Source organism: Lactuca serriola, chromosome 3 (genome assembly GCF_051521515.1).
Source record: "Lactuca serriola cultivar US96UC23 chromosome 3, Lser_US96UC23_V15, whole genome shotgun sequence".
Taxonomy (NCBI): domain Eukaryota; kingdom Viridiplantae; phylum Streptophyta; class Magnoliopsida; order Asterales; family Asteraceae; genus Lactuca; species Lactuca serriola.
Window position 1 is genome coordinate 66,051,071 of NC_136410.1, and position 19,026 is coordinate 66,070,096.

General features: G+C 36.8%; 2 protein-coding genes across 2 annotated transcripts; one reads left to right on the top strand and one right to left on the bottom strand.

Moving 5' to 3' along the window:
* The first annotated feature begins 2,604 nt into the window (after positions 1-2,604).
* On the top strand, positions 2,605-4,653 carry LOC145092508 (WAT1-related protein At5g40230-like). Its single transcript, XM_079030448.1, has 7 exons — positions 2,605-2,910; positions 2,996-3,061; positions 3,306-3,419; positions 3,567-3,795; positions 3,869-4,027; positions 4,102-4,253; positions 4,342-4,653. The coding sequence occupies exons 1-7, from the start codon at positions 2,747-2,749 to the stop codon at positions 4,496-4,498; spliced, it is 1,041 nt and encodes a 346-aa protein (XP_078886574.1). The 5' UTR covers positions 2,605-2,746; the 3' UTR covers positions 4,499-4,653.
* A 1,958-nt stretch (positions 4,654-6,611) lies between these two features.
* LOC145092509 (MLP-like protein 423) lies at positions 6,612-7,383 on the bottom strand. Its single transcript, XM_079030449.1, has 2 exons — positions 7,098-7,383; positions 6,612-7,010 (listed from the first exon to the last, which is right to left on the bottom strand). The coding sequence occupies exons 1-2, from the start codon at positions 7,282-7,284 to the stop codon at positions 6,739-6,741; spliced, it is 459 nt and encodes a 152-aa protein (XP_078886575.1). The 5' UTR covers positions 7,285-7,383; the 3' UTR covers positions 6,612-6,738.
* Positions 7,384-19,026: the final 11,643 nt, after the last annotated feature.

A 19,026-nucleotide genomic window follows, 5' to 3' on the forward strand; every position in this document is an offset into this window, starting at 1 on the left:
AAGGAGATATAAATCACTAGTGATAATGAATGTAAGTTCTGTTTATGCTTATGTTTCTGTATTGACGATGACATCCCAAATGTTTTAAAATGAATAAAAATAATTTTCTTCAGAAGTGCTCTGATAACGTATTTATCATGTTTTACTGGGAACAAATTCCGCAACATTTTTATTAAAAAAAAATACTCTGATTTTTATAAAGCATAAACAAAATCGGTCTTTTTTGGCCGTGAAAATGAGGATGTCACATGAAGGCTAGTTAAGGTCATGTATTAACTAATCCAAGGATGAATCACTTACTTGATTGAAGATTGGAGTGAAAAGTTGGATGATACTTGAGAGGATTTCGAGTTCTAGACTTGTAGAAGTGGAAAAGTGATTCAAAAAGGCTAAGTGTTGAATATATAGGTGGGAGTGTGTGGTTGGAATGGGTGTGTGGCCGTACACTCAAGTGTGCGGCTGCACACTCCATATGTTGGAGTGTTTGGCCCGAGTTTGCTTGATATGCATCTTGTTATCCCATTTCTAGGCTCCTACCTTGATTGTACTAGGTCTAGAACTCTCAAATAGACCCTAAACAGTGTTAAAAGGTAGCAAATCGAGTTTAACTTTGATATGTACATGATAAAAATTTCGGGTCGTCACAATTCCTGTAGTATGGAACTGCTAGAAGCAATAGCAATCGAAGCCGATGACTTCAAATTCTTAATAGAATTAATTAGAGAAGTTTGTTTATCTGTAGCTCCGTTGGGTTTACATTTTTTTTTGCTTTACTTAGCCTTTTAGGTGAGCTTTTACTTGCATAAACCCTTGTGTTAGCTTCAAATCTCCCTTTGTTTCATGAAAAGTTAAAAACCTTAACATTTTTGTTATTTGGTTGATTTCTCAAAACTGATTTGCATTCCATACAAACTTAGGATATATATAACAAAGAATTGGTATCACTAACACAAAAATTGCAATTCGATTTAAATTGTAACAATTGTTAATATTTTCTGTTGTTGTGAATTCAATTTCAGGCTTCAAATATCATGACTTCTACTGATCAAACTCAACTACATGAACTTTAATCGGATAATAGATTTGGATATATTGTGATTTTTTTGGAACTTTATGGTAATCGTTCATGTTTCTTTGAATTTTTTTAGTTTGTAACTTTAAATTTATTGTGTTTTTTTTTTCCGGGGGCGGGGGAATGCGAAAATTTCGAGGACAAGGGCGGTGGATGCATTTTCCGTCCCATTTGTCCCCGTTGACATCCTTAATGATCACCAACCATTTGAAGGTGGTGTCTGGGATTGTTTTAAAAACAAATTATTGATTTGTTGACTTTTTGAAAAGATAGTAAATTTAAAAAAAAATGGCTAACTCAAAACATTTTTCAAAATAGTTTTTTCATAAGTTTTAAAAATGAGATTTTAAAAAACATGTAAAATTTCATATTTTGAAACTCATTTGACCTATTTGAACCACAATAGCTTTAAAAAAGATATTTTAAACCAAAAACTTTTTAATTTATTAAATTATTGATTTTTATCACCACAAAAACTAATTTAAATATTTAAAAACTCATGTTGTCACCACAAAAACACAAAAGCTAATTGATTTTTTTTTTTAAAAAAACTTAGTTTTCCACCAAATGAATAATATTTTTGTCCAAAAATTAGTTTTAAAGTTTAAAAAGCAATCTTAAGCTGGAGGGAATATAATGCGGTTTGGTCGTAACCCTTGCCACGGTGACACGAGTCACCACCTCCTATGTTGTTTTGGGTGCGGTAGAACCGCACAAAGCTACTTTTGGCCACACCTTTTTTTCTCTCTCATTTTTTTTCATATTTCTTTTTCTTTAGAAATCCATTTTTCATATTAAAACAAAACCCTTTAAGTATAGTTCCAATAAATATGGGTATTTAATTTTCTTTTTCTCCATTTAACTCTTTTCTCTCCTTTTTATATCTTGCTTTCTATTTTTTTCACTTCTTTTTCTTTTCATTTAATATATAGATATATGAATAATATGATTTTGACTGATATTAACTATAATACATATACATAAAATGATTATTTTCATATTATATTCTTACAATTAAGAAAATAACATCCTCGTTTAATTAAATCGAACCACCAAGCATATATATATATATATATATATATATATATATATATATATATATATATATATATATATATATAAATTTTCATGAATCTTTTTTAATATATAAACTATACTTTTTTTTTAATATATAAACTATATGAAGTATAGTTTTATGTTAATATGTTAATATGAATAATATTTTTTTTGAAATAATGATATGTTATTTTTTTTATTAAAAGTGAAATTTTTATTTAAGTTAAATTGTTAAAAGAAAAGAGTATGACAATGTGGTCAAGAATCATACTTTTATGTGACATCTTCAAAAAAAAAAAACTTGATGGAAACCTTCTGCAACTTGATGAAAACCTTTAACGAATTTCAATATGATTTTCAATTTTTATTTAGAAAAGTGACATGAGCATAACCGTTTTACCGGAACCAAATACATTTCCTATTCTAATAGGTAATATAAAAATTTAGGGACTACCGGAACATCAAACAACAACCAACCCCACCAGACCCCCCTTTCTTGTGACAATTTTGCCCCTTACGGCTGCTATAGGTGAAGGGGAAGGCGCCGTTTCCATTGATCGACAGAAAGCCAGCAAATATACACCGTTGACTGCCGTCGGTACCAGTGGCGTGAGAGAGATGAAGGAATACGTGGGCATGGTGGGAGCACAGATCGCCCAAGTGCTACTGATTATAGTAAGCAAGTACGCCATAGCAGATGGCATGTCCAACTACTCCTTCATTTTCTACTCCAATGCCCTCGCTTCACTCATCCTTCTTCCCCTTTCTCTCATCTTCCACAGGTAAATTAGGTCAATCTCCTCAAAATTTTCACTTCATAGGACTACGTTGATTCGCAATTTAGTAAGTTTCTATGGTTGGTTGCAGATCGGCAAATCGTCCTCCACTTACCTTCATCGTCGTCTGTGGATTTTTCACTATTGGCCTACTAGGGTATGTAACCTGTAATTTAACCTGAAATTTGTGGTGTTCTTGTGTATTCGATGACTACATTTTCGAATTCAAAAACATTTCTGTTGATTCGTGGGAGGAAGTGTTTACCAACACCGACATCGTGTTTCTGGAGCCAGAATGAACATTCTAACTAGATTTTTCTCATCGTTTGACCTGATGTTGCTCAAATTCTAGTCTGATCTGCTCTACCAAATCGGAAACACTGACTAGTTAGTTTTTGAAGTTTCTTCGCACAGGTATTTGGCTATTCTGGTATCTCGTTATCCTCTGCTACTCTTGCCACAACCTTACTCAACCTCATCCCAGGTTTTACATTCATACTCGCCATCTTATTCAGGTAAAAATCTCTTTATGCTTCTGCTATCTAATTTCCCCCTCATCTATCTTCTTTTGTAATGTTATACTTAATGACGCCATCATTGTTCTTTACCTTTATTGTACCTTGAAACATCAAGTCTCATTCGATTCAGATTGGTGGTTTCAGGATGGAAGCAGTTGACTTAAGCATAACCACACAGGCAAAGTTCATCGGCACTGTAGTGTCAATTGCAGGAGCTATCATCATGACTCTTTACAAAGGCCCCACAATTCTATCATCTCTCTTAAAATCAGAAATCTCTCAGAATCTTCTTGTGCAACCATCAAATTGGGTACTCGGAGGCATCTTTCTAGCAATTGACTGCGTCTTTGGTTCAATGTATATGATTGCACAGGTATTATGATACACTTTTGCATAATAACATATTAACATGTTCTTTCTAATTACTTGTTTTATAATGTTTCCAGGCATTTATCCTTAAGAAATACCCTGCAGAGATGATTGTAATGTTCTCATACTGTTTTGTCTGCACCATTTTAGCAGCTCTAGCTTCTTCCATTGTGGAAGCTGACCTGAGTTCTTTTAGTTTAAAACCTAAAATAAGGCTGATGTCTATCCTCTACTCAGTAAGTTTTAGTTTTTTTGGCTCAATCTATTAACTTTTTTCCAAACATAATTCACATTGAAACGAAACAAACAGGGGATTTTTGGGTCTGCTTTTCAAGTCACAGTTCAATCATGGTGCATAAAAAGGAGAGGTCCAGTTTTTGTTGCTATGTTTCATCCAATAGGAATTGTGATCGCAACTTTCATTGGTGTCATTTTCTTAGGTGATGGTGTCTATCTTGGAAGGTGAACATATTTTCTTTTTATATTTATGTGTATAAATTGTGATTCTACACATTAGTAATCCAAAACCCTAATTTTATTTTATTTGCAGTTTGTTGGGATCAGTTATTGTTGTTATTGGGTTTTATTCTGTGATGTGGGGAAAAGCTAAGGAAAAGAGTATGGTGGTTAACAATGGAGGGAGCTCAAAGTTGCAGAATGAAGAGGCACCTCTCTTGCAAGATGTTGTTGAGGAGCATATCACATAAAACAAACCTTTTTTAAAGTTTATTCTCTTGGAAAAAAAAGGTATATTCTTCATGTAAAGCCACAGAGAAAACATTGTAATTTCATTTATTTGTGTATTATAGCATTCTATTTTCATTTCTTTTTATTACAACTTTAAATCTACCCATTCATAGCATTGTACTTTCAGATTTAATCTTATTAGGAAATTATACTTTCAAAAATCTATCCAATTAAAGCTGGGAAAAATTACTTTGTATTTGTATGAAATTGCTATAAATGTGCAAATTTTTCAAGGGTTATTGTCACTATAGCCCAACAAACTTTAGTATATTAGTTTAAATGGTCCCTCATGACTTTTTTTGGTAGTTTAGGGGCATAAAGTATATTTTTACCTGCTAAAAAGGCCCATGACTTTTTATTACTGGTATTCTTGATGACATGGCATTGACTTGACTTTTTGGCATATACTCGTACAATAATAAATTAGTTTCCTGGTTAGAGCAAAACCCTAATAATCTCACGATATGTCGATGTATGATTCTTCCTAGGGTTTGAATCTCGACATTGAATCCATGGTCGTGAGAAAAACCACGACTCAGGGTTGGCAATCTTTTCACTACAACAAGTTCATTGTTGGGCATGGCGCCTTTGTAAACAATCCTGACTCCTCCTTTTCCGATGATGTTATCTTCCTTTAAAGAATCGAGAACATCATCGCAAGTGAAATCTAGGTGTTGGAAAGTAGTAAGCTTCCATGATCGAGCTTTGCAAGCTTTCTTGATAGATCGAGCTTTGATGATTGCTGCAATGGTGAAGGCAATGGAACAGAGGAGTATGCCAAGAACAAGAAGAAGTTTTACAGAGGCAGAGATTGGTGATTTTGAATGTGGTTGATGGGTGGCGTTTGCGATTCCTCCTTTACAAGGTCCATCGAGTAAAAGCTTCTGCACACCGAAAAATTGGCTAATGGTGGACCGGTTAACCGATTGTTGGACAAACTGACCTGACCGAGATTCGCACTGACACATAATCGGTCACCGGGAATTCACCGGAGAGAAGACTGTTATGAAGTTCAACCTATGAGAGATGAGGCAAACTGAAAAGCCCTTTTTGGAATTGAACCATTGAGGAAATTTTCTCCCATTCAGATTCGATTCAGCGATTGACATTCACCAAGAGACTCCGAAATCGGACAAAACAAAAAGTTTCCCAAAGTGATTATCGTTTCGAGTTTGTTTCCATAGCATAGATTGGGAGGGAAGTGAACTTGTTAATTTGTTGGAAGAAAGATCAAGGATATGTAGCTTTCTGTTCCTGCCAAGGCCTTGAGGAATGCTTACGATGAAGTTGTTTTCCTAGAGCTGTAATACCTCCAACTCGGACAGTTCGCCGATGAAATCAGGAATCGATCCGTGGAGTTTGTTTCAGAACAAATTGAGTAAGGTGAGGTTGTTGAATTTAGGGAAGAATGAGGATAGTAGGCAGATGCAATCAAGGAAGCAACAAGAGAGAACAAAGGCTTTCACCACCGACATAGTTTTAACAGGAAAAATCCATGTAGATGGCATATGGGCGCCACGTGGACCATTTTTAGTTGACCAAATGTCATGTGGCATATCAAAACTGATGAGTAGGCAGGGGTTCACCCGGTGACCACTTCATATTTTTTATAATGGCCTTTTAAAACGGTAAAACACAAATACGTACCCCTAAAAACCAAAAAAAGTCATGAGAAACCATTTAAACCAATATACTAAAGTTTGTTGCGTTATATGGACAATAACTTTTTTTTCAAAGTACAATGTAAGAGGAAGGAAGGATAATGTCACTAAATAGTTATCAAGTTTCACATTAGTTCACCTAACTTTCAAATTTTGTTGCATTTTGTATTTTTATTTTGTTTCATTGTTATAAAGTTGTCTTTTTTGTTCACATACGTCACATCTAATGAAATTATTTTAATAAACATGCCCCATCATATGTCCACATGTGAAAAACAAAAATACAAAATCAAACGAAATTGGAATCTGAGTAGTTAAACCTCTTAAAAAAAGTTTGAGGTATCTAGTTGGAACTTTCAACATTCAACAACCCCATTGCTATTGATATCAATATTCCAATATCAACTTTAAGTAAAGAAAAGGAAGTACACCGATTAATATTATTCATAAGTAGATAACAACTTATGTAAGTACAAAAGGTGAAGTCACACATTTCATTATTTATAGCAAACACAAGTTGATAAAAAAACAAGCATACTTTATGCTTTAAGGAGATAAGCATCAATCTCCTGAAAATTCTTAGCAGCAAAGTCTCGGATCATACTTGGATCCGGAACCTCATCACTTGCTTTCTCATACTCACACATCCACTTCACAATACTTCCTTCTGCCTCCGGAATCACTTCAAGTGTAGCCTTGAAAGTCTTGTAGTATTTCATCATATCTCCATCAATCACACTATACGCCACTTTCTTCTTCGCTTCATCAAGTTCTTCAATCTTCTCTTTCGCCGATTTCACAATCGGCGACCCTGATTGCGTAATCAAACAAAAGACGGTATATATTTTAGTAATTTTATATAATTAAATTTGTTAGACGATTGTCGGACAGTTATTACCTTCGGCAAAATGAACCAATCGGACGGATCCAACGCTTCGTCCATCGCCTTCAAGAACTTCAACTTCTTTGTAGAGATCAGAGCAGACTTTAGGGAAAATTGTAGCGGAGTCCAGGATGGTGTTCCAGAACTTATCAGCTTCGGATTTCACCTTCACTTCAACATCAAGCTTCCCAGTGGTTGCCATTGATGAGAAGTTGTCAAAAGTCAAAATGTCAAAGTTTACAAGTCAAACGAAATTGAAAAGCTAGAATGTGAAGGTATGCAGATTGGAGAATGAATACATATGATATGGACTTGGTTATATATAGGGAGAGTGGGGTTAAATGCAAGGTGTAAAGTTAGACAGGGGGTAGTTGGTAATTGCATTAAGTGTGGGGGTCATTTATGGGGCATTTTATTTGGTTGATTCTTGTTTATAATTACTCGTATATCGTATAGTGGTACTGGTTAGTGGTTATGGGGTTAAATGTGAGGTTTAAAGTGATGGGGGGAGTAGTTGGCAATTGCATCAAGTATAGGGGGTCATTTATGAGAGAATTCTTAAATCGTGCGGTTGATGACTTTTATGACTCTGCTGTATGTCGGCACCGTGTACCATTTAATAATATATATCTTTCGGTATAATCCTTTATTAAATTATAAACCTTTATAAGATTTAGAAAAAAAAATGTATACAGATTAATCCAACAAATACTCTATCTATGTTATTTGGTAATGTATAAATTGGATTAAAATGTTTCTAGAAAGGGAATAAATGCATTTCTTTAGCATTATCCAATATAAAAAAAATATAGTTTCTAAAGTACACATTTCATAACATTTTTTTATTCATAAACTATCTTTAAAAATGAATTTTTCTTTCTAATACTAAATTTACTTTCTATTTGTTAATAATCATCGAAAAAAGTATAGGTTTTTATCATTCTTACTTGCAATATTTTCTTTTTGTTCTCTCTGAAGGTTTAGATATGTGATGAAAGATTAAACTTATTTTATTAAATTATGTGATAATTAACATTTCATTTATTTTCGTATACACTACGTAGAATGGTGACAATTACAGACGCTTGATATTTTATAAACCATCGGGTTCTAGGTTTGGTTACACGTTACAACAAAGTGTTGTCAACTTTTTAGGGCAATGTCGACCAGGACAAGAGATATAAAGCTTGCTAAAGGAGGCATACGTAGGAAAATTTTGTATGGACCCAATGAATTGGCTAAAAGTTACTGATAATGATAATATCACTTGAAAGTTGTATTAATTCTTTTTCAAATTAGTCCTTTGTCTTTTGTTATTTTCTTAATGGTTTGGATTTGGGTCGATGAGCCGTCTCTAGTTTGTTTACTACTTATTTCTTCAATCGTAGGCAAATTATGTAACTTTTTGTTGGAAAATTGAGTTTTTACCTGTTTTACGACATTTAAGATGAGTTTTATCACTTTTGGTACATAAATGTCATGTCTTGTCAAACTCAAAACAAAAATATATATGAACGTGTAATTAATTACGGTGCTGAAAATGTTAGGTATTGGAAATAAAATTGTTGTTTAAAAAACTATTAGGTCATACTTACTACAGTCTACGTACACACCACTTAAGATTTGTCACACTGTTTCAAAAGTTTGTCATTTACAGGACGTGAGTTAACGCGTTTGACATGCTATTTAAAAAAATAATAATATAAAAGATAATAAATTTAAAGAAATTATTTTAATATAAACTTAAATTTCATTAACTTGAAAGGAAATCACAACACGTTTAAAAAAGAACATAACACACTTGAATTAAAATAACACACACGACAACTAGAAATTAAAACACATAAAACACTAGAAATTAAAAGACAACAAACTTAAAGTTAAAAAACACACAAGACGCTAGGTCATTCGCAATGTTAACGCCATTTTTCGCACCACCTCACCGTCTGTCAAAACTCAACAAACCGAAAATGTTTGTTAGTTTCTTCACGGAAAGCTTCAGAGCATTCACAAACAAAATATTTTTATTTTCACCATGCACTACTTCACACCTCACCCTACGAAGCATATTGTTAAACTGCATTGAAATCGCGTTTTCATTTTTTCATTTGGAGAATAGTTGATCTTTTTACTTCAAGGTTGGCTAACTTTACGGTTGTATCTTTCGACGACTCTCCTCCAGAATGTAGGCGTATCGACGTTAATGTTGTTTGGCTCTTCTATTTACATTGACCCAGGAATGAGCCAATATGATATTTTCATTATTGACTAAAGACGAGCCATTTTTTAGAGATGAAATTTGAAAAAAATAGAAAATAAAAAAGTTAGAAGAGTTGAATTAAGAAGATTTGAATGTGATGAAAAATAAAGAATGATGATGGTTTTATAGTAGTTGATGGAAGGTGACAACATTGGCTAAAGTGTAACACCCCAAAGTTTGGAAAGCCAAGAGAAGAAAGAAAACCCCAATTTTTAGGGGAGACTCGGCGAGTCTATGGAAGGACTCGACGAGTCCGAACGGGATCCGGGTTGAGGTATAAGCGACCGACTCGGCGAGTCGGCCAAGGTGACTCGGCGAGTCTGGTCTGAGCAAGGAAAACCCTAAATCCGGGACTTGGAGCTTATTTAAACGTCTCATTCTCTCCCCTAGGGTTCCTTTACTGCCTCTCTAGCACATATCACTAAACCCTAGCCGCCATAATCGTTTTGGAGCAAGATCTACGCTTAGTGAAGCTTTTGGAGCTTGAGAGAGAAGTTAGTCTTTGTGGAGCAAGAAGGGGGCTTTGGATCCAGAGTTGGTGGAACATTTCTGAGCATTTAAAGGTAATAAATCGTTACCTTCCCTCTTTTGTTTAATAGATCAACCTTGGCTATGTGATTTGGGGATTTTATGCCATGCTTAAGAACTATTTCGAGTTAGAAGCCTAGATCTGAAGGTGCTACTTCAGATCTGAGTGTATCTTGGCCTAGAAAGTCATAAAGCATCTGTTCTTGGGTTGATAGTGAAGCCTCTTTGTCTTAAACCATAGTTTGGATTGTTTTAAGCCTAGATCTCTTGATCTACACATAAAGTTTGCCACTTTACGTGGGGGATAGGCCTTAGAAGTATGGATCTATGAGTTGGAAGCCCTGTTTGGCTCGAAAAGCCACTGCATGGATTAAGGACTGAATAGACTCGGAGAGTCCTTCGAGTGGACTCGGCGAGTAGCTTGAAGATGAGGAGGAACTCGACGAGTGGGATGAACAGCTCGTCGAGTCGGATGAAGTTAGGCATGAACTCGGCGAGTTGGAAGAACAACTCGACGAGTTGGTTGAAGATTGCCTTGGGCTCGGCGAGTCTATTCTTGGACTCGGCGAGTCAGGTCGCGAAACCCCAAACCCTTCGAGTTGAAACTCGAATCAGTGAGTCGGGTGGAGACTCATCGAGTTGGATAGGTCAGGACTCGGGAATAGTTGACTCGGCGAGTCATGGACTGACTCGGCGAGTCGAGTCGCGAATAGAAGACCCTGAGCATATGAACTCGGCGAGTTATTAGGTGGACTCGGCGAGTAGGGTTGACCTGGAAGGTTGACTTTGACCAGGAGTTTGACCTTGACTAGAGTTGACCTTGTTGACTTTTAGAGGACTGTCAGACTAAGTGTTATTTGGCATTGGTAGCTCGAGGAGCTAGTGGAGCAGCAGTTCGGAGTCAGAGGTCAAGTAGCAGTCAAAGGATTAGCAGCATCAGTTCAGCAGTCTCAGGTGAGTTTCCTTCCAGTAGGAACGGGTCTAAGGCCACAATGTCAGCCTGTTTAGCTAGTAGTAGTTTCCAGATTTGATCCGATGCAGTAGTTAGCATGTTTGATGCCTTCGTGGCTCAGACAGGATTTATGTGTTATGTGATCCGGGCTACGACCTGATGTAGTATATGTGTGTTCATGCTAGTGGATATGTTTATGCTATGTTCAGTCAGCTCCGGACTTCGGTCCGATGTAGGGGACGGAGATCCCAGTCAGCTTCGGACTTCGGTCCGATGTAGGGGACAGAGGTCCCAGTCAGCTTCGGACTTCGGTCCGATGTAGGGAACGGAGATCCCAGTCAGCTTCGGACTTCGGTTCGATGTAGGGGACGGAGGTCCCAGTCAGCTTCGGACTTCGGTCCGATGTAGGGGACGGAGGTCCCAGTCAGCTTCGGACTTCGGCCCGATGTAGGGGGCAAGGCCCCAGTCAGCCCGGACTTCAGTCTGATGCAGTGGGCAAGGCCCAGTATGTGCTTTATATGTTACTGTGTGGTATGTGGTAGATTGGGGGAGCTCACTAAGCTTCGTGCTTACGGTTTTCAGTTTTGGTTTCAGGTACTCAGTTTTCAAAGGAGGAGCTCGGGAAGATTGCAGTGCACACACCATAGTCAGTTAACCTGGGAATGTTTGACTCTGATAACGATGATATGTTTTGAATTTAATACTCGAAGATTATGTTATGATATAGTTTTTATAAATATGATTTAGTAATGTTTTTAAAGAAATTTTTAGTTCTGATTTTTGGGTCGTTACATAAAGAGCCTAAGATAGCTAGGATAAGAGATAATTGAGCATGCCATGACGTTGTTTGTAACGCCCGTAGATCCGGGCTAGTCAATTTAGAGGCAATAGGGGTCGAAAACGACTTTTCGACAAAAGATTATTAAGAATAAATAATCTCAACCAAGTTTTAGTATATGTTACAAGGTTTCCATACATATAAAGAGCGTCGAAACCCAAGCTATAACAAACAAGTTATGACCCGTCGAAGTTTCGCGACGGAACCGACACGATACCGGGAGGCGTAAATAGTGAATTTACGATAGAGCAAGATTTAGCCTTAGCGATATTAACGAAGGTCGTAGTTTATGTTAAACCGATAGTGTGCATAAAAAGAACATCCGAATCTGACTTCGTATGAGGAAGTTGTGATTTTTCTAAGATTTAGCATAGCAGTGCACAGCCCGAAATCTGAATTTTAGACCGGTCGATTTTTAGCCAAAATAATCTAAACGATAAATGAAGATATCGTTAATAGGAGTTAGACGATAAAAAGACATTCGAAAACGGAGCTCGTATGAGAAAGATATGGACGAAGCTTAGTCCCTACTCTTCGAGCGTTGCGAATTCGATACAGTTTTGTAAATCTGAGATAGAGTGAGAATTAGCCGACGAGATCTAAATGAAAGTTGTAGTACTCGTAAATACCGACGTGTGGATATAAAGAACGTCGATAATAGAGCTCGTATACGAAAGTTATGGACGAAGCTTAGTCCCTACTTTTCGAGCGCGGCGAATTCGATACAGTTTTGTAAATCCGAGATAGAATGAGAATTAGCCAACGAGGTCTAAATGAGAGTTGAAGATCTCATTAATAGGAACTCAACGGTAAAAAGACAGACAAAAACGGAGCTCGTATGCGAAAGTTATGGACGAAGCTTAGTCTCTACTTTTCGAGCGCGGCGAATTCGATATAGTTTTGTAAATCCGAGATAGAATGAGAATTAGCCAACGAGGTCTAAATGAAAGTTGAAGATCTCATTAATAGGAACTCAATGGTAAAAAGACAGACAAAAACGGAGCTCGTATGCGAAAGTAAAGGACGAAGCTTAGTCTCTACTTTTCGAGCGCGGCGAATTCGATACAGTTTTGTAAATCCGAGATAGAATGAGAATTAGCCAACGAGGTCTAAATGAAAGTTGAAGATCTCATTAATAGGAACTCAACGGTAAAAAGACAGACAAAAACAGAGCTCGTATGCAAAAGTTACGGACGAAGCTTGGAGACTACTTTACTATACAATTCCTATAAATAAGAGATGAACTCTTCATAATTTCCTCACACCTTCAAACCTTTCTTTCTCTCTCTAACTTCTCTCTAACCTCCCTAAACCCCTCCCAAGTCTAGGGAACCTCCCTATCACGAGAAGAAAGCCCCGGAGCGCCCGACGGCTCCGAGAAGAAAAGTTTTCGGCTTGGAAACGCTGCTCCAGCGAAGCCCGGTTTTTAATAAAAACCCGCTGTAAGTGAGCTACGCCTATACTATATTTAATATATATTTTATTTAATTATAGTAACATTATTAGGACCTTAAAATAATTATTTGGGCTATTATTATGAGTTATATTGAGTGTTATTTAACGCTTATATAATAGTAATAATAGCTAGACTATTAAATTAGTCTCGTCAAGCATTAGACTAAACTCTAGTGGTAATGATACTAGGTTTCGTCAAGGGATAATTGTTTTAAGAGTAACGAAGTGCTGTCCGAGTGCCGACTCACCACCTTTCAAGTGAGTGCATAGTCCCTTTCATCTTACACATAGATATGAAGTATTTTATATAAACTGCGTGTTATGTGTGCATATTATCTGAATACTTGTTATCTATGCTGAATGAATGTTTTATACATGTTTTAAAGGTTTTAAACTATATACGTATGTTATATATACGAATATGTTGGGAATGACATGGGTAGATGAACGATGAGAGATAAAAGATGATGTGAGTAAACATTGGCAGCTATGGACTTAGTGCCTAATAAACATCGGCAGCTATGGACTTAGTGCCTATTGGACAAACACCGGTAGCTATGGATTTAGTACCTGTTGGGAATTGGTAGCTATGGACTTAGTACCTATTAGATAAACACTGGTAGCTATGGATTTAGTACCCGATGAATAGACTATAGCAGCTATGGAATTAATGCTTTACGAACGAACATTGGCAGCTATGGACTTAGTGCCAGTCATATAACCCTGGAAGTAAGGGACTTCGGAATAAACGAATGCCGGATAGATGACTCTTAGGTTAAATCCTTAAGAGTAAAGAAGATAATGAGGATGGGTAATTGGGTTGATTGTTTGATTGTTTAAACATAATAATTATAATATTGTGGGTTGAAAACCCTATGTACTCACCAGGTTTCCCAACCTTACCCACTCAGTTTATTTATATCACAGGTGTTGATACGAAGTCACATTACACTGAGAGATTAAAGAGATGTAGATCACTAGCGTAAATAAATGTAAGTTTCGTTTATGCTTATGTTTCCGTATTGACGATGACATCCCAAACATTTTAAAATGAATAAAATACGTTTCTTTGAAAATGTTTTGATAACATATTTATCGTGTTTTTCTGGGAACAAATTCCGCAACATTTTTATTGAATGAAGTACTCTGATTTTTATAAAGCATAAACAAAATCGTTCTTTTCTGGCTGTGAAAATTGGGGATGTCACAGTTGGTATCAGAGCATTAGTTTAAGCGAACTAGGAATATAGATTTATTTCTAGACTTAAACTTAGAATGCTAAGCGATGATTGTGAGGTGTGAGCACTAGCTTATTTTAGGTATTATGCCTAAAATGCTTTTATGTGCTAAATGCTTTATGCCTTATATGTTGTTATTTATTCGGATCTATGGTCTGTTGCCGACCGAATCTGGAAACCTTATGTGTTTAGGATTCTAAACGTACGACTACGATATTAGAACTAGCATGTAAACGTTTCGGAGTGATAAGGATGATTTAAACGTCAATCCTAAGTAAAGGTCTCGATTCACCTTATTCGGTGTATAGATCAAGATGGTAAGGACCCGTAGCGGAAACATGAATGCAAATGAGAATAGGAACCAACCCCCAGTGGTTCAGCAAATACCTGTTGTAGAAGAAGTTGCACCTGAGCCAGTCACCATGGCTAGAGTTCAAGCCATGATTCGGGCTATGCTAGCTGAACAAAGGGAAGAAATGAGGAGGATGTCGAATAGGGACGGACCTACTATGCCCACTGAGCAACCCAAGCTAATTCCCGAGCAATCGGAGGAAGGGAACTACAGCCGCCAAGTGAGTCAAGTGGGGACTCAAGATGGCCCGGAGAGGAGAAACGACAAGGATGGGCGAATGTACAAGAATTTCTTGGGTGCGAAACCACCAAGTCTCTCAGGAAGCCCAAAGCCTGTTGAGATTATGGATTGGATCTCCGAGATGGAAATGGTGTTTGAGAGCTGCGACTGTAGTGAGGAATAGAAGACCGTCTTCGCCGTAAGACAACTAAAAACTGGAGTCTTGAGCTGGTGGAAGCTATTGGCAGATACGATGCCACGAGGAGAAGCCTTAAGGATGTCATGGGAAGAGTTCTTGGAACAGTTGAAAATGCAGTACTGCTCAGAGGTAGATCTGATAGACCTAAACAACGAGTTTCAGAACCTGAAGAAAGGGAAGATGAGTGTTGATGAGTATGCCACCGCATTCACCGAGAAGATGAAGCTATTCCCCTACTTGGTGCCTACTGAACTCTCCAAGATTTATAGGTTTGCTAACGGACTGCCCAAGAAAAAAAATAAAACAGCAAGACAAGAAACGCCACCAAGGCCAAGGGAATTTCACATGATCCTCGACGAAGCAGAAAACCATGCGAGGAATCAAGGATGAGGACCTTATACCCGAAGATCAAGTTATGCAGTAGCCATAGTATCGTATGATGTAGCCCATTAGAGGCATAGTCCAGGGTGAACTTGAACACCTATGTAATAGTTTCAAGAAATAATAAAATCTTCCTTTTGTTATATGGTGTGTTAAATTGTTATGTGATTTTCTTGTATGGTGACTTGGAAAACTGCGAGACGATACTTGGGATGAGTATGAGTAGGTGTGAATGGTAGTAGAGGCCTATACTACCGGAAGCACAGGACTCACGCTTGGATCAGGGAAAGTGACAAGGTTACCAAGAAACTAGTAATCGATTTCGTTTTATTCAAGTATGTCGTTACATAGTTTCGGTAATGACTAAGAAGATGATTGTTATTCCGACCCTAGTGGTCATATCAAATTGAGTCCGACTACGATAAGTATGTTACGTGGTTCAGAGAACCAAGTTCGATGTAGCATCTGACTTAAGCCGAAAGATTGAAATAAAAGATAATCAAAGCGATCAGTAGAGGTATCGCGATAGTTGCTTGTAGCTAGAAATGCTACCTTTTAAGATGTGATTATATCCCATTTGAACATGAAGGAAGGTAGTCTGTTCTGGGATTTGACTCTAAGAGACCTGATTCTAAGCGTTGCAACATACGATGATAGGTCATTAGAATATGACACATCAGTCCATTATAGTAATAAAAGAACTTATCTTAAGTTCGTATCCAGTGAGGATTGAGATTGTGACACGAAGGTCATGATTGAAAGTCTAATAAGCAGGTGCAAGACCGAGCACCGCCTGCAGTCAAGGAGTCCAAGAGTTAGATACTCGTTCGAAGCAACATAAAAGTTACAGTTATTACCTAGGATGAAGAGATAATGTATGGAGTCATTATACAACCTTGTTTCGTTGATGATTCCGGGACGTAATCATCCTAAGGGGGAGATAATTGTAACGCCCGTAGATCCGGGCTAGTCAATTTAGAGGCAATAGGGGTCGAAAACGACTTTTCAACAAAAGATTATTAAGAATAAATAATCTCAACCAAGTTTTAGTATATGTTACAAGGTTTTTGTACATATAAAGAGCGTCGAAATCCGAGTTATAACAAAGAAGTTATGACCCGTCGAAGTTTCGCGACGGAACCGACACGATACCAGGAGGCGTAAATAGTGAATTTATGATAGAGCGAGATTTAGCCTTAGCGATCTTAACGAGAGTCATAGTTTATGTTAAACCGATAGTGTGCATAAAAAGAACATCCAAATCTGACTTCGTATGAGGAAGTTGTGATTTTTCTAAGATTTAGCATAGCAGTGCACAGCCCGAAATCTGAACTTTAGATCGGTCGATTTTTAGCCAAAATAATCTAAAAGATAAATGAAGATATCGTTAATAGGAGTTAAACGATAAAAAGACAGTAAAAAACGGAGCTCGTATGAGAAAGATATGGACGAAGCTTAGTCCCTACTCTTCGAGCGTTGCGAATTCGATACAGTTTTGTAAATTTGAGATAGAGTGAGAATTAGCCGACGGGATCTAAATGAAAGTTGTAGTACTCGTAAATACCGACGTGTGGATATAAAGAACGTCGATAATAGAGCTCGTATGCGAAAGTTATGGACGAAGCTTAGTCCCTACTTTTCGAGCGTGGCGAATTCGATACAGTTTTGTAAATCCGAGATAGAATGAGAATTAGCCAACGAGGTCTAAATGAGAGTTGAAGATCTCATTAATAAAAACTCAACGGTAAAAAGATAGACAAAAACAGAGCTCGTATGCGAAAGTTATGGACGAAGCTTAGTCTCTACTTTTCGAGCACGATGAATTCGATACAGTTTTGTAAATCCGAGATAGAATGAGAATTAGCCAACGAGGTCTAAATGAAAGTTGAAGATCTCATTAATAGGAACTCAACGGTAAAAAGACAGACAAAAACGGAGCTCGTATGCAAAAGTTACGGACGAAGCTTGGAGACTACTTTACTATACAATTCCTATAAATAAGAGATGAACTCTTCATAATTTCCTCACACCTTCAAACCTTTCTTTCTCTCTCTAACTTCTCTCTGACCTCCCTAAACCCCTCCCAAGTCTAGGGAACCTCCCTATCACGAGAAGAAATCCCTGGACCGCCCGACGGCTCTGAGAAGAAAAGTTTTCGGCTTGGAAACGCTGCTCCAGCGAAGCCCGGTTTTTAATAAAAACCCGCTGTAAGTGAGCTACGCCTATACTATATTTAATATATATTTTATTTAATTATAGTAACATTATTAGGACCTTAAAATAATTATTTGGGCTATTATTATGAGTTATATTGAGTGTTATTTAACGCTTATATAATAGTAATAATAGCTAGACTATTAAATTAGTCTCGTCAAGCGTTAGACTAAACTCTAGTGGTAATGATACTAGGTTTCGTCAAGGGATAATTGTTTTAAGGGTAACGAAGTGCTGTCCGAGTGCTGAGTCACCACCTTTCAGGTGAGTGCATAGTCCCTTTCATCTTACATATAGATATGAAGTATTTTATATAAACTACGTGCTATGTGTGCATATTATCTGAATACTTGTTGTCTATGCTGGATGAATGTTTTATACATGTTTTAAAGGTTTTAAACTATATACATATGTTATATATACGAATATGTTGGGCATGACATGAGTAGATGAACGATGAGAGATAAAAGATGATGTGAGTAAACATTGGCAGCTATGGACTTAGTGCCTAATAAACATCGGCAGCTATGGACTTAGTGCCTATTGGACAAACACCGGTAGCTATGGATTTAGTACCTGTTGGGAATTGGTAGCTATGGACTTAGTACCTATTAGATAAACATAGACTATAGCAGCTATGGAATTAATGCTTTACGAACGAACATTGGCAGCTATGGACTTAGTGCCAGTCCTATAACCCTGGAAGTAAGGGACTTCTGAATAAACGAATGCAGGATAGATGACTCTTAGGTTAAATCCTTAAGAGTAAAGAAGATAATGGGGATGGGTAATTGAGTTGATTGTTTGATTGTTTAAACATAATAATTATAATATTGTGGGTTGAAAACCTTATGTACTCACCAGGTTTCCCAACCTGACCCACTCAGTTTATTTATATCACAGGTGTTGATACGAAGTCACATTACACTGAGAGATTAAACAGATGTAGATCACTAGTGTAAATAAATGTAAGTTCCGTTTATGCTTGTGTTTCTGTATTGACGATGACATCCCAAACATTTTAAAATGAATAAAATACATTTCTTTGAAAATGTTTTGATAACGTATTTATCGTGTTTTTCTGGGTACAAATTCCGCAATATTTTTATGAAATGAAGTACTCTGATTTTTATAAAGCATAAACAAAATCGGTCTTTTCTGGCCGCGAAAATTGGGGATGTCACATTGTTAGGATCTCATATAGGCCTTTAGTTTAAAATTTGAAATTTTGAAGAAAAAAAACGGTTATATTTTAATTGTTTTTTTTTTTTTTTTTTGAAAATATGGTGTTTTTTGAAAATGTAAAAT

Coding starts and splice junctions, on each gene's coding strand:
- LOC145092508 (XM_079030448.1), top strand. CDS start 2,747: ATGAAGGAATACGTGGGCATGGTGGGAGCACAGATCGCCCAAGTGCTA. Junction 3,420..3,566: donor ATACTCGCCATCTTATTCAG/GTAAAAATCTCT, acceptor TGGTGGTTTCAG/GATGGAAGCAGTTGACTTAA. Junction 3,796..3,868: donor CAATGTATATGATTGCACAG/GTATTATGATAC, acceptor TAATGTTTCCAG/GCATTTATCCTTAAGAAATA.
- LOC145092509 (XM_079030449.1), bottom strand. CDS start 7,284: ATGGCAACCACTGGGAAGCTTGATGTTGAAGTGAAGGTGAAATCCGAA. Junction 7,011..7,097: donor ATTGGTTCATTTTGCCGAAG/GTAATAACTGTC, acceptor TTACGCAATCAG/GGTCGCCGATTGTGAAATCG.